The following is a 15,591-nucleotide window of genomic DNA, read 5'->3' as shown; positions in this document are numbered from 1 at the left end:
AGCGTTAGGGCCACTTGCCTTGGGCAAGGCAGTCTGCTTCTCTAAACCCAGTTACTTACCTGAAAGATGGGGTGAGAAGAAATGGTTTCTATGATCTTTAGAAAGGCAGTTCAGCGGCTCATCACATTCCTTTGGTTCCACTTCTCTATTTGTCCGAGTCTTAAAAGGAGGAAATTTAGGAGTTAAAGTTGAGGCAGGTACATGTCAGACATAGTCATCCTTTTACTCATTTATTGTATTAATTTGGTAGAAATTAACACAATTTGTCAAAACACCCAAAAAATGAGTATAGAACTCATTAATGACTGGCTCTTAAGAATTTGTTCCCTAATAGCTTAAAATACTTAAATTGCCCTGATCAGGAAAGTTTCCCAGTTCTAATCATTGTCTTTGTCCAGTAGATCTGGTAGTAAATGTATAAATTTTAAAAATACCTGCCATCTTCTGATATCTAAGTTCTTGAAAAACAGTTCATTCGTTGTTACAGTGACCACAAAAACTGGTTGGAAAGAAGATGTCGTGTATTTTGTGTCCTATGACCCTAAATGGGAGTTATATTTTAAATTTGTTTGCGAAGTTAAAATTGTTAATGATGTATTTCCCACATCTAATAAGAATTGCATTCTAAAAGCTAGTGTATGGAGTCCGTTGGATGATGTGTGTGATGGATCAGTTATAAGTATTGTCTTTTTATTGAATGAATTTTAATAAAATGCGTCAAAGATTGTGACCTGTTTTCCTATCTCTTTCAGTTGGACTGTGGGATTCACCCTGGTCTAGAAGGAATGGATGCGCTTCCGTATATCGACTTAATTGACCCAGCTGAGATTGATCTCCTACTAATTAGTCAGTAAGTTTTTTTCTTTATTAGTGACCCTGTTTTTCATGGACTTTTACTATAAAAATCATTCTTTACCAGATTTTAAGATTCTGGTATTTTAAAAGAGTTTTCTCTACTGGGAAACATACTGTGGACAACTAAGTCTAAGCCAGCACTCCATATTATCATCACAGGTTAGAGGGATTTACTGTGAAAAAGTTATTTTCCGGGCTGGCCCGGTGGCTCAGGCGGTTAGAGCTCCGTGCTCCTAACTCCGAAGGCTGCCAGTTCGATTCCCACATGGGCCAGTGGGCTCCCAACCACAAGGTTGCCAGTTCAATTCCTCGACTCCTGCAAGGGATGGTGGGCAGCGCCCCCTGCAACTAAAATTGAACATGGCACCTTGAGCTGAGCTGCCGCTGAGCTCCCGGATGGCTCAGTTGGTTGGAGTATGTCCTCTCAACCACAAGGTTGCCGGTTCGACTCCCGCAAGGGATGGTGGGCTGTGCCCCCTGCAACTAGCAACGGCAACTGGACCTGGAGCTGAGCTGCGCCCTCCACAACTAAGACAGAACAACAACTTGAATCTGAACAGAACCCTCCACAACTAAGATTGAAAGGACAACAACTTGACTTGAAGAAAAAAGTCCTGTTCCCCTTCCCCAATAAAAAAAAAAAAAAAAAAAAAGTTATTTTCCTACCTCTGGAGTGAAAAAATAGCATATGCCTTGGATTGGTGTAAAACTTGGGACCAGTAGAGCCCTTTCCAAGAATATCTCCTTGAGGTCCTTCTCTTGCCAGATTCTGTAGGGACTTCATTTATCAATAGTAATGTTTCAACTTTCTGCCACTAAAGTGCTTGTTATAATTCAGCTGCCAAACATAGGTTTGGGCATATTCTTCTTCCCTCTCCAGTTGTCACACTGATAAAGTATTTTGATGTTCAAAAATACTTTGAATATCTTTTTCTTATACTAGGACTGGATGCGTTATTCCTTTCCTCTGCACATATGTACCCTTGGTGTTCTGAAAGAATCAGTGTGTAATTGTTCCATACAACTTTTCTGTACAGTCAGTGACAATTTCATTATGTATAGTATATGATGGATAATGTTTTAAGAATTGACAGTCTCTCTCTCTCTTTTTTTTTAAGTTTCCATTTGGATCACTGTGGAGCTTTGCCCTGGTTTCTACAGAAGACAAGTTTCAAAGGAAGAACATTTATGACTCATGCCACAAAAGCTATTTATAGATGGCTTCTTTCAGATTATGTCAAAGTTAGGTAAATTACATTATTAAATTTATACATGCATTTGATTCTACACAACATATAGTGTTCAACATATGGACCATTTTGTGTTTTGAAGTGAGACACTTTTTATTCACAAGGACGTCATTCATTTCATCATTCAGTAACAACTCATTAAATACCCATTGTGTACCCAGCACCTTCTTGGCCTCAAAGTCTTTATGTAGTTATAACATCTTTTTAAATCTTTGTAATTTAGGTGAGTTAAAAGGTATGATAATATTCTATAAGTAGAATTTCATAATTTTATTAAAATTTAAGATCAAATACATTATACAGTGATATGTACCAGAATCTTACTTTAGGTTATTTGATCAAAGCAAATTGACTATCGTAAGTGAAAAAGTTCCCTGAGGAAGTGTTTTCCAGTTATAAGAGGAAAACCTTTATCAGGAAATTTGGGGTATTATTTTGTGATACCTACAGCACAAATAATTAGCCCTGAAAAGTTTATTGTTTAATATGTATATTCCAAGTGTAGTTAAGACACAATTTGTTATTCCTCGTATATAAATACAAATGAATGGAAGAGTTATCCTTATAATAATTACTCTAGTTAACAATTGAATGCTTACCACATGCAGGCGCAGTCCTCAGTTTTTAACATGTTAACTCATTTAATCTTCATAGCAACCTCATGATGTAGGCTTCGTTATGAATCTTATTTTACAGATGACGAAATCGAGGCAGAGAGCTTAGATAACAGTAAGAGACAGAGCTGGCATTTGGACCCAAGCAGCGTGGCTCCAGAGTCTATGTCCTTAACCACTACTCTCTCTTGCTTTTTTGGAACCACATTAGCATAATTTTCAGGAGAAAACTTACGCTACAATTTGTAGAAAAAGCTTTTCATATCCCAGTGTTAGAATCTCTGCTATGGTTCAGTGTGTGTGAGTGAGTTTCTGTCTCGGGCACGTTGGGGAAAAAAAGGTTCAGAAATACTACCATAAAGAGTACTTTGCCTTAATTTACTGCATGCTTTGCTTAAAAGCATGCTTTGTAGCTGTATGCACTAAATGCTTTTCTTGTAATTGCAGAGTAAAAAATACAGAAAATGCCCAAGAGATTGAAAATAGCATAATCCATACAATATGATTTTAAGAAATAATTTCATGGACGTATCATCCACAGACAACTTCTTTGAGTTCAAAGACTTTTTAAAAATCTTACCCTTAATTCTTTCTGTTGGCATCTTTAAAAATTTAGTAATATATCAGCGGATGACATGCTGTATACTGAGACAGATTTGGAAGAGAGCATGGACAAAATTGAAACAATCAACTTTCATGAAGTTAAGGAAGTTGCAGGAATCAAGTTTTGGTGTTACCACGCGGGCCACGTTCTGGGAGCCGCCATGTTCATGATTGAGATCGCAGGCGTGAAGGTACTCTGGCTCTGGCAATTTCCTCCTCAGGAGAAATCAGTGCTCAGCTTTATGCCACCACATAGTGTTCAAGCATATTGCCTAAGACTTATAAGGTGTCAAAACAGTGGCGCATAAGGTAAAATTAAGTCGATACTTTTTTCTTTTAAATTTATAGTTCATACCCCATGATAATACTTTTCTGTATCAAAATTGAGAAAAGAGTAAACTAAGCATCTCAAAGAGTAAAGATCCCTCACACTACCATAAGATTAATTCCTTTTCAGTGTCCTTTAGAAAACTGATTAGGGAAGCGCTTCCTTTGTGGTTGCGTCTACTTAACATTAAAACATGATTCAGTATTCGTATCCTCTTGATGTTTTAGCTTTCACATGTAAGCCCCCGCATGAGTGAAAGGGGTTAATCAGAAAGGATCTTTACAGCCATCCTTAATGAAAAAGATTAATGGAAGTCTCGATAAACTTGTGAAATCATAGGTGGACTAAAAGGTTTCAAGACTGACTCCAGAGCACAGTTCTTAACTCTGGCTGCACATTAGAACCACTCCGAGAGCTTTTTAAAAATGCCCATTGAATCAAAATCTGAGGGTGTGGCCTTGGCTTCTTTTGTATGTTTGTTTGTTTGTTTTAAGTTTTCTAGGTGAGTCTAGCCAGAGGTGAGACCCAATGCTCTTAGTATTGTCCTAAATTGTTAGCAACCACTCATAAAGTATTTGAAACCTTTACACAGTGAGTTGTCCTATGTATTGCTAAATCATTTGTTCTTGTTCTTTGCTCAAAGGCACAGAATATAGCATAAGTACAGATCTAAATTCTCATTTGAAATTCGATGCATACCCTCCAGTGATTTTTATCTTTCATTTTTTTAGATCGTTTTCTTATATACCTCAGACTTCTTTCCTCATCAGGCCTTTTTCTGTAAGATGTTCAGAGTACTTCTCAACTTTACTAGTATACAGGTTATCTTTATAGGATGATTCTGGGAGTGTGTTACTCCCATTGGATTGGATAATTGAAACTGGATGATTTATGACTGAATTAAGTTCCACATTTTGAATTAGACACAAGCATTGCATCTAAATTTCGTCAGTTGTAGGATCTTTTTTCTTCACTTCACTTTCAGATTTTATGAGCTAAATATATTCATTAGTAAAAGGGAGACTTTCAAACTCCTAACCTTATAGCTTTATCCTTTTCACAGCTTTTGTATACAGGTGATTTCTCAAGACAAGAAGATAGACACTTAATGGCAGCTGAAATTCCTAATATTAAACCTGATATTCTTATCATTGTAAGTATTAATGCTCTATATTGTAATTAGCATAATGTAAGCAGAATTTTTTTCTACTGAGAAAAATATTGTGATTTCATTTTTACAACATGTTACTGGATATAAATGCATCTGCTTTTTAGTATAAAATTTAATTTTTTGACTTCTCTTTGTAGTACAGCTCCACTTTCTTGCTGTTAAATGTATTAACTCTGTTTAGTATCAGAGATAATATGCTGTCTCTTAAATATTTTTGTCTATTTGAGTGACCCCAAATTCATAGAGCATCTTAAGGGTTGTGCAGAAATGGTGTGGCCCCACTGCCGTTGCTGTGGTGATTATCTTTTGGCCCATAGCACTTGCTAACTTTTTATGTGTATACCCTGTGTGTCTACTAGGTTGCAAGTCCCAGAAGAACCAAAAAAAAAAATTAACCGTACAGAAGCTTTGGCGGAGTGGGGCTGGTGAAGAGCAAATTAGTAATAGTGTGTTAGTAACAGTGAGGTCAGAGGTTGGGAGAGAGGTCTTTGGGTGTAAGGTATATCTAAGAATATCAAGTATTTGGTTCAAGGTGGAAGAGCTTTGGTTGAAGGTGGGAGTTTGTTTCTCCCTCACCGCCTACAGCATCCCCCACATGCCCACGTATGAGGGACCAGTGCATATTGCTGTCTGTAGGCAATATGTTGTAAGTGAATTCAGTTTGGCTCAGCTCGTGATATACTCAGCATAAAAGGTGACATAAAGGGAAGTGTTTTTTGACCTTCAGAAAAAATAATAATTTTCATTACATCTGGAACTTCAGAGCAGTACTTCTCAAACTTTCATGTGCTTACATATCATCTGGTGACTTGTTAAAACACAGATTCTGAGTCACTCTGTCTGGGTGGGGGCCTGAGATTCTGCACGTCTGATAAGCTCCCAGCTCTGCTGGTCAGCGTGCCACACATCAAAAGGTTTAGGGGGTGTTCTAATACAGAACTATAAGAAACAATAGCTGTTTCTGATTTACAAGCTTTGACTTATCGAGATGGGAGAAATATCCTTTACCCAGCCATGGAAAGCAAAATGAAAAAAAGACATAGCAAAGTTATCTTGAGCAGGAAAGATACATTTTTAGACTATTTCCTAATTCCATTTTCTAAAAAATTCCTACTACTTAGCCAGGTCTTAATTCTAACGTTCTTATGTGTTCTTCTTTCCAATTATCATAACAATATGTGTTCAAGTAAATGACATATTAATGGAGAAATGAATCACATTGCCCCTGTATTTCATTCATGTTTTAACTTTTGTATTCTGTGGAATCGTCAGTCTTGGTCTCACACTCCTGATGTGTTATTAGGAATCTACTTATGGGACCCATATCCATGAGAAGCGTGAAGAGCGAGAAGCAAGATTCTGTAACACAGTTCATGATATTGTAAACAGAGGGGGGAGAGGTCTCATCCCTGTCTTTGCTCTGGGAAGGGCTCAGGAGCTGCTCTTGATTTTAGGTATGCCTTTTCCTTTTTATTTGAGAAATTCTCAAAATCTTGGAGTGCCATTATATCAAGATAATTGCCTGGCCATAGATGGGTCATTCTACCTTTCTGGGCTTCAGTTTCTGCATTTAAAAATAGGGATTTGGTGCCAGTAAGAGCCCAGAGAAACGGTGACTCTCATGCACTGCTACTGGGGATATACATGGCGTACCTGTCTGGTTGCCATCAGCATCAGAAGTCTTAAAAATATGCTTCCTTTCGGCCCAGTATTTCCACTTCTGGGAAATAAATGAGATGCATGGAAAATTTTGTCAGTAAAAGCATTTTAGTATTCTTAAAGAAATATGTCAGTAAATACTATATCATAGGAAAAAATCGTGTTACAGATGAGTAATTTTCGTATAGTATATTAAGTGAACCAAAAAAGTAGTGTTTAAAACAGCATATACTCTGATCCTAGTTAGGTAAAGTTATTACCCAAATGCCTGGAAAGATAACAACTCTGAATAGTGAGAAAGTGGATGATTTCTTTTTCATTTTCTCCTTTTCTCCGTTTCCCAAATACTTCAATGCACGTTGTGACTTTTTGTAATAAGAGCAACAGTGGGTGTCACTTTTTGCATATATTTGTATTTAATGATCCCTTCTAACTCACACATTCTGTGATTCTTTTGGGGGAATGCACTCTTCCTGGAGAATAAATGATAAGTGCCTTGAAAATACATAGCTGCCATGTGAAGAACTAGAAATGATTGCATCTTAAGCTCTTGCTCTCGGTTCTTCCATCTCTGATGATAAGGATATATAGTATCCCTGTTACTCTGAAAAGGGAAATAAGGGAAGATGGAATAAATGACAGATCAAAAGAAAATCTATAAGAAACACAGGATTCAGTAGAAGCTAAATTTTGTAAATTCTAATACGGTCCAGTTTTCTCTTGGTCCTGACTTGGTCCTTCTTTCTAACTGCAAATCAGACTTGTCCTTAGAAGTCTGAAAATGGAAAATCTCCATAACAAAGTGATCTGAAGAGCAGAAGAAATTAAGGTGAAACTATGTTGACACCATCAAATGGGGTTTCCAGATTTAGCAAAAACATATAAAAGACACCAGTTAAATTTTAATTTCAGATAAATAATGAATAATATTTTAGCATAAGTTTTTCTAATATTTAATATAATTTCATACTAAAAATCTTTAGGTATTATCTGGCAGCCCTACCATCAAAGCATTTTTTTTTTCATCAAAGCATATTATGGTTCCTTTTATGAACCGAGAATGCTCTATGCATTTGGTGGTTTCTTTTCCCTTAAATTCTCCTGGTCATGTAGTATAGAAAGAGGATAGCCATTCGAATCACTGGTTTCAAATCTCGTCTGTGACCTAGACATATGACTGTGGACAAGTTATTCAACTTTCAAAAAATATTTAAAACTTCTTTGTAAAAATACACAAAATATAGGAGATTGTAAAGTGAACTTGGGATGTAGTATGCTTTGCAAGGTATTTGAGAAATCATAAGGGTATACACAAAAACTTTGACACCATTAAAATTTTAATTGCATCCAAAAAAAAAAACAACAAAAAACCACATTAATAGATAAACTAGAGGGCAAAGCAGGATATATATTTTAACATGCGTGACAAAATAAGTCCCTGTCCTTATATAGAGTTTTCACATATAAATCGAGTAGAAAAATGGCATTCCCACACCATTCAACTTTTTTCTCGCCTCAGTTTCCTAATCTATAAGATGGAGATAAATGTATAAGGTTGTTTTGAAAATTAGACATAATAAAGGTAAATTGCACATTAGGCATTTATTACATTTCCTAAATGCATGTGTACCTAGTAGAAGAAATGATATCTTTAGGCCAAACTACCCTTGTAATATTTTGAGATTTAACGAGGGTTTCCCTAAACAAACCTTCCTTTGATGGTATATTACCCACTGTTTTCATTAATTATCAGAAACCAGTTAGCAGTTTTTAGGAAATACAGTCCCAGAGTAATTGTTTTTTAAGTGTTCCGAATTGGTTTTAACTCATTTGGCTGTCCTGTTTTGTAATTAACAAAATCTTCTTACAAAAAGTCTGATTTTAATAAGTCTATTTGAAATATTAATACATGTTTATTTTAAAACCATCACAGAATTTAGTCTCTCTCTGGGCTAATAAGTTATGGTCTGTTATTCAGTGTAAACTTCTACTGAATCATTTTTGAATGCTTCCACATCTTGGACTGTGATCACAAAGTTTTTTTTGTTTGTTTGGTTTTTTTTTTTAATTCACAAAATTCTTTTTAGGTCATGCATTAATTAGTCTTTAGAAATAAGTTTCGGTTTTATAAGTTTAAGTTAGTAAGACTGTGCTAATTTTTCTTAGCTTCTTTAAAATATAGTTACCGTGTTTCCCCAAAAATAAGACTGGGTCTTATATTAAGTTTTGCTCCAAAAGACGCCTTAAGGCTTATGTTCAGGGGAAGTCATCCTGAAAAAATCATGCTAGGGCTTATTTTCTGGTTAGGTTTTATTTTTGGGGAAACACGGTATATGCTTTATTTCTTGGTTGTCTGAATTTTAAAATTAATTATGTGTATCATTTATGATTCGAACTATTTACCCCACATAACAAAATTAACTTGTTTCTTGTAAAATCTCTCTAGATGAGTACTGGCAGAATCACCCAGAACTCCATGATATTCCGATATACTATGCATCGTCTTTGGCCAAGAAGTGTATGGCAGTGTACCAGACATATGTGAATGCCATGAATGACAAAATCCGCAAACAGATCAACATCAATAACCCCTTTGTTTTCAAACACATTAGTAACCTTAAGGTGAGTGCTCATGGGAGACAGAAGGAGGGTGGCGAACACACAAGTAAGTCAGGACCAGTAGAAGATGCCTGTCGTCATTTCTACGGCTGAGCCCTTCTGCTGGTCATAACCTTTCCTCTAGTCGGCATCACTTTTCTGAAAGAAATAAAAAATTTAGCAGCTGGCTTTCTTTTTTGCTTAAACATATTTTGCCACTTGTTCCAAGTCTCCGTACAGTTTTAATAAATATTAAATAATATTTAATATTATTGCTGCATAACTTGGATCTCCTTGCCATAGAAATAAGAGCCCTAATGAGAAAAATATCTTGTTACGTATGGTTTTTCTAATCTTCCTCAGGCCTAATGATCTTTTTGATGAGAGACATTACAAATTCCATATAAGGAAATTTTCATGTTTACTTTTCTAGACCAGTCAAAATGACTTCTTTAAAAATACATTGTTTCATTCAAACTAATGCTCTAATGATACTAAAATAATGCCTGAAATAACTCAAGTTATAAGTAGTCTTCCAGTTATAAATAGGCTCTGTTCATAAAGTATTATTTTTTAAGGTAGTTGCTTAGGAATTAGAGCCAAGTTTTCCCTAGAAACAATGTTACATTTTTTGTTAGATTTCTAGGCCAGCTCAAAATATCCATGAAGTATGCAAAGCCATTATGAGTCTTTAGGGAAATTTTTTCTCAGTTCTATTTCAGGTGCATAGAAGCCCACTGGACTCTTCCTTTTCCTTTCTGCCTGCCCGTGAGACACTGAAAATGCTCCGAATGTCCCTTTAGCTACTAGTACAAGGGTCTGAAGGTCAATGTGAACTAACTGGTTTTTATCTCTGTTTTCTTTTCATTCCTAGTCCAAACTGTTGGGGAACTTGGAAATTGGACTAAATGTTAACTAGTCTGGTCAAAGCCCTTTCAGTCATGTGATTAATTTCTTTACCTCGCTTTTTGTTATTCTTCAAAACTAAGGAAAACTTTGTGAAACCTTGGTATTTAACATGCTTTTATACTTCCTGTTTCTCTCAGAGCATGGATCATTTTGATGACATTGGTCCCAGCGTTGTAATGGCCTCCCCAGGCATGATGCAAAGTGGATTATCCAGAGAGCTCTTTGAAAGCTGGTGTACTGATAAGAGGAATGGTGTCATTATAGCAGGGTACTGTGTGGAAGGGACACTTGCCAAGGTCAGTCCTAGTCTTAAGACTATTGTGTGATTTCTGATCCCAGTGGGTGGCAGTATCCTTCTAACTTTTTCCTGTGAAATAGTTCTTTCAATAGTACAGGTTTTATTGTTTAAAAATGAGGATAGAAATAGGTAGCTGGCTATTCTTTCCATTGAGGAATTAAAGCAGATGCTGAATGGCTAACCAGATCCCCAGGTGACTGGGAGGCACAAGTTTGAAAAGCACTTACCTGGTTGTGGTAAAAATAATGGAAAGGAACCCATTTGAGGCAAACAACATGGATACTATCACCCAATGAAGAAGAGGTTTACTAACAAGTATTTTCTTGCAAAGCTGTAGAATGTGTTCGGGTTGATTGCCCTTACCTTCCTATGATATAAATTGGTTGGTATTAACTCTTAGGGATGTAGACATTGGTGTGCAAAACTAGAGGCAATTTCCAAACATCCCAGCATCACGTTCTCTTATCTCCTTTTATCAAAAACTTCTATTTTATAAATACATTATCATTTCCTGTTTTGATCATCTTTTTCACTTTATCTTGTTCTATAAGTCATTTAGACAACGTGGGCTATGTTTTTAAAATGGATTTCCAGAATAGAAATACATCTGTTTTTTATATAAATGCTCTTAATTGGAAAGTGACTTTTTAGGGCAAGAGAATAGTCGGGAATACAAGTTTGCCTTTCTAATGATAAGAATTATAGTTTTCACTTCTAGCACTCCACGTACATTGAATTTTAGTTACTCTGCTCTTCTGATTAAATGTTTGCTTGATGAAGAAAGTAAGTATTTGATATTTGGAAAGTCAATAGTGTTAGGATGATTTTTGTGCGAAAGGTCCTAAATTTAACATGAGTTCATGGCTGCATGAAACAGTAGAAAATATACCTTTTCTTTTCTAATTGCATAGTTTATTTGTTCTGTTTTCTTTATTTTTAACAGCATATCATGTCTGAACCCGAAGAAATCACTACCATGTCTGGACAGAAGTTACCATTGAAAATGTCTGTTGATTACATTTCTTTCTCCGCTCACACTGATTACCAGCAAACCAGTGAATTCATTCGTGCTTTGAAACCACCGCATGTGGTAAGTTTGTGGATTTGATTTATAGCATTAAAAGGAGACAAACTATACCCACGAAACATAGTGGCAGCTGGTTCTCAAATCATTTACCGCCTTCTGTTAATATGGCACTTTAAACAGAGTGCTTGTACTGGCACTGGATCTGACCTTTGCAGCTCCCCTTTAAGTTAGGCCAGCTGTGTGCTTTAATTTCTCCATTGACACATGGCCACCTGCTCAGATCTACCAGCACCAGTTCCATTGTTCTTCCCGCTATTTTCTGCTGCCTCCCCAGTAACTCAAGAGCACAGGCTTTGCAGAGTGACTGTTCTGAAGTCTCTGTCCCTCACCTACTGTGTAATCATGGGCAAGTTACTTAACTGCTCTGTACCTCATTTGTAAATAGGGATAATAATACCTCATAAGGTTTTCGTGAGGACTGAATGAGAGAGCATATATCTGAAGCACGAATGTGATGCCTGGCATGTAGTAAGTGCTTAATATGGAGAGAGGAGAAAGACAAGTCACATAACAGTAAGAGTTAGAGATGCAGATAGGTATGAAATACGTTACATAGCTTCTCGCTGATGTGATTGTTTGTATTTTTAAGTTTCATATCATTGTGAAAGTAACAATTATATTTTGGTGGGATTAGAGAGAGGGGTAAATTGAACAATATATATATTTTTTAGTTAGAGGAACACTGATGGAACACATGTCTGCAGCAAACAGATGAGAGCACTGTTCGTGGCCTGTTCGCCTGGCTGTGGCTAACGGGCTCCATTCCAGTGCTATAGTAGTTCCAATGACACACGACTGACTGCCTTGTGGCTCTCAGTTGCAGGTCTTGGGGACAGTTTCAGTGCCTGAGGGGAAAAAAGAACAAAAAAAATAAATGACGTACCCTTTCTGAATGCACTGAAAAGTAGTTTAGAGGAAATGGCATTTTGTTGTCTTTTTTCCCCTCAAAATTTTTTATTGTGGTAAAATACAGAGGGTGCCAAAAAAATGGATACACAAGAAAGGAAAGAAACTATTAAAATTGTAATACGCAATATATACCGATAACAAAAGATGAATACAAGTCATGTGTATACATTTTTTTGGCATCCCCCGTATATATAACAAAATTTGCAATTTTAACCATTTTTAAGTGTACAGTTTAGTGGTACTAATTGTATCCACAATGTTGGATCCACAAAGCCTTCACAAAGCCTTCACCACTATGTTTCCAAAACTTTTTCATCACCCCCAACAGAAACTGTATCCATTAAGTAATAACTCCACATTCCCTCCTCCCCCTAGCCCCTGGCAACCTGTAATTTACTTGCTGTCTCTATGAATTTGCCTATTCTAGGTACTTCATGTAAAGGAAATCATATACCACAAGCACAAGGTTCATCCATGTTGTTGCATGTATCAGAACTTCACTCTTCTATGGCTGAATAATATTCCATTGTCTGTATAGACCACCTTTTAGTTATCCATCTGTTGATAGACACTTGGGTTCTTTCTACCTTTTGGCTACTGTGAATAATAACGTGGGCAGCACATAAGTATCTCTTTGAGTCCCTATTTTCAGTTCTTTCGGGTATATACCTACAAATGGCATTGCTCGATCATATGGTGGGTGAGTTAACTTTTTGAGGAATGACCAAACTGTTTTCCACAGCAGTTGGACCATTTTACATCCCCTCCAGCAGTGCACAAGGGTTCCAGAGCTCCATATTTTTGCTAACACTTGGTATTTTCCTTTTTTAACTTATAGCCATCCTAGTAAGTACCAAGTGGTATGTCATTGCGATTTTTAGTTTAATTTTCCTGATGACTAATGGTGTTGAGCACCTTTCTGTGTACTCTTTTGTTGTTCTTTTAGTTCTTTTTAGCACAATAGTCCTCACAGGTATTTGGCCCTGAATGAGCAGATTTTTTGGTAGAGAAAATCACCACCTATTTGTTAGCATCATAGCCTGTCAGTTGAGTTACAGCATAGGCAGCTCATGGGTGTTTTCCAATATATGTGGTTGACGGATATTCTCCCAGATTTGAAAGCCATGGAGGAAAGCTGTATTGCCCTTTCTCTCTGCAGTCACCACGTCATCCTCAGTCCCATTTCATTGCTCTCCAGGCTTTATCTCTGCTGTCAGTTTAAATTTCTGGCTTGAACGTGATGCTGACCTTCCTCCAGTAAACAAGTCAGCAAAAGTATATCAACACGATAAAATAATAACAGTGTTGGCGGTAATAGTAAAAAATAGCTTTTATTGAGTATTTACCATATGTCAGGCACGGTACTAGTGTTTTACATGTGCCAACTTGCTGACGCCTTACAACTAACAACTGTTCTGTAGATGAGAAAACAGAAGGGTTAAGGGTTTGTGTTAAAGCAGCCAGGCCCCAAAGGCAGGGCTCTTCACCACGAGGCCAGATGCCTCTCCCTGGTGATGCTGGGCGGGCTTCCGTTAGCTCAGGCAAGCAATCATCTACCAGCAGTCTGCAGGTTTAGCGTGGTCTCTCTTGTAAAATATAGGTGATAAAAGTGAATAGAAAGGCTGGTAGCTGTTGCAGTAGTTGTAAATACCCCCCTAAAACATAATTTCATTTAGTTCTGAAATATTTTATTTGGTATTGCTTTAAAAAAAGAAATAATCAGAAGTCACTTTTATTCCACAAAAAGCTTCTTTTGAAAGTCTTATTAAGAAAAGTATGGGTGTTTTCTGAGATCGTAGGAGTAGCAGTAGTTTCATAGAAGTCTGTTAGAGTCTCCTGAAGTCACCTGGTCCAGTGTGAGCAGAGGGGCCTAGAAAAAGTCTGGCTTCCATAAAGTTGTAGATCTTGTCAGTGGCAAAAACTGGAGTAGAAAAGATGACATTTCATTACTCTCTCTTGAAATAGTTCCATGTAAGGATCTTTTAAAGGCAAACAGGATGAAAGTGCCTATATGAGTTTGACTGCGGGTCCCTATAAGTAGTAATGCTTAATGACTTGAAGTACTGTGTTTCCCTGAAAATAAGACCTAGCCGGACAATCAGCTCTAATGCGTCTTTTGGACCAAAAATTAATCTAAGACCTGGTCTTATTTTACTATAATATAAGACCTGGTAATATAATATAATATAATATAATGTAATATGATATGATATAATATAATATCCGGTCTTATTTTGCTATAAGACTGGGTATAATACAATATAATATAATATGATATAACATAAAATATATAATACTGGGTCTTATATTAATTTTTGCTCCAAAAGACGCATTAGAGCTGATTGTCCGGCTAGTATTTTTTTCCGGGGAAACGGTATATTTAGCGAATTGAGATAAGAGCCATCATTACTCTGAACTAAGGATGTTTCCCTATGCTCTTTTAAAATGTATTCTATGTAGATCTTAGTCCATGGAGAACAGAATGAAATGGCCAGATTGAAAGCAGCCCTGATTCGAGAATATGAAGATAATGATGAAGTCCACATAGAGGTTCATAATCCTCGGAATACAGAAGCAGTAACCTTGAACTTCAGAGGAGAGAAGCTAGCCAAGGTAAAAGGTTAGGGTTCCTCGTCCTACCCACGGCTTTTCTTCAGAGAACTATGTACTTAAGAAAGTCAACCTCTTTCTTCAGTCAAGTCAGGATAATGTACTTAACGACGATTTCTTTCTACACGGTACACCACGAGAACTTTATTCGTACGCTTTTTAGGCTGCTTCTGCTCCTATTAATTCATTTTTTCACATGGAAAATTTTCAAAAAACTTACATCTTAATACAATTGAATTTGATAGCTTTTTAATCCATATCCCCACTTACTTTTCATTCCCACATCTGAGAGTAAAAAAATGTCCATTTCTGTTATTTCACTGTTTGCAATACAATATTCTGTCCACCCATTGCCATTCTCCCTAAGAATCTACATAGGCCCACAGTGCTAAACATATATGTCTGTGGATATGATGGAATTTATAAAAACTTGTCTTTTTGAGAATTAATCCTTTCTGATGGTGAAATATAATATTTTCAGAATTTAAAAAAGAAATTGTTAAGAAAAATCTTACCCAGCATTTTAGAGGCGTGCTGTAAGAAGTCTGCATTTTTACTCCGTTATCAAAAATCGTAAGATACCTCTGAGGGGAACTTTGAATGATCTGAGTGAAGTCTTGAGTATCAAGCATGTGTCAGTGAACAACTTTACAGCATTCTTTTAGTACCGAACAAGCTAGATACGAGGCAGTTAACTGAT

At 36.6% G+C, this 15,591-nt stretch overlaps 1 protein-coding gene and 1 non-coding gene across 3 annotated transcripts in view; both read left to right on the top strand.

Moving 5' to 3' along the window:
* Positions 1 to 15,591, top strand: part of CPSF3 (cleavage and polyadenylation specific factor 3) — a 31,993-nt gene that overhangs the window by 5,176 nt on the left and 11,226 nt on the right. For both annotated transcript variants that reach the window (XM_019755937.3, XM_074331675.2), the window contains 9 exons: positions 753 to 850; positions 1,974 to 2,102; positions 3,336 to 3,513; positions 4,714 to 4,803; positions 6,125 to 6,275; positions 8,927 to 9,102; positions 10,125 to 10,283; positions 11,229 to 11,375; positions 14,742 to 14,894. In XM_019755937.3, coding sequence (XP_019611496.1) covers positions 753 to 850; positions 1,974 to 2,102; positions 3,336 to 3,513; positions 4,714 to 4,803; positions 6,125 to 6,275; positions 8,927 to 9,102; positions 10,125 to 10,283; positions 11,229 to 11,375; positions 14,742 to 14,894 — 1,281 coding nt within the window. The remainder of the gene's footprint in view (positions 1 to 752; positions 851 to 1,973; positions 2,103 to 3,335; positions 3,514 to 4,713; positions 4,804 to 6,124; positions 6,276 to 8,926; positions 9,103 to 10,124; positions 10,284 to 11,228; positions 11,376 to 14,741; positions 14,895 to 15,591) is intronic.
* Positions 12,088 to 12,210, top strand: LOC141571982 (small nucleolar RNA SNORA54). Its single transcript, XR_012497016.1, has one exon. It is a non-coding gene; the product is annotated as a small nucleolar RNA SNORA54 (small nucleolar RNA).

The sequence above is a fragment of the Rhinolophus sinicus genome, chromosome 2 (assembly GCF_057876585.1).
Source record: "Rhinolophus sinicus isolate RSI-liver-muscle chromosome 2, RSI-T2T, whole genome shotgun sequence".
Taxonomy (NCBI): Eukaryota; Metazoa; Chordata; class Mammalia; order Chiroptera; family Rhinolophidae; genus Rhinolophus; species Rhinolophus sinicus.
The sequence above is the reverse complement of the archived record's forward strand: the minus strand, read 5'-3'. Positions and strand labels throughout refer to the sequence as shown.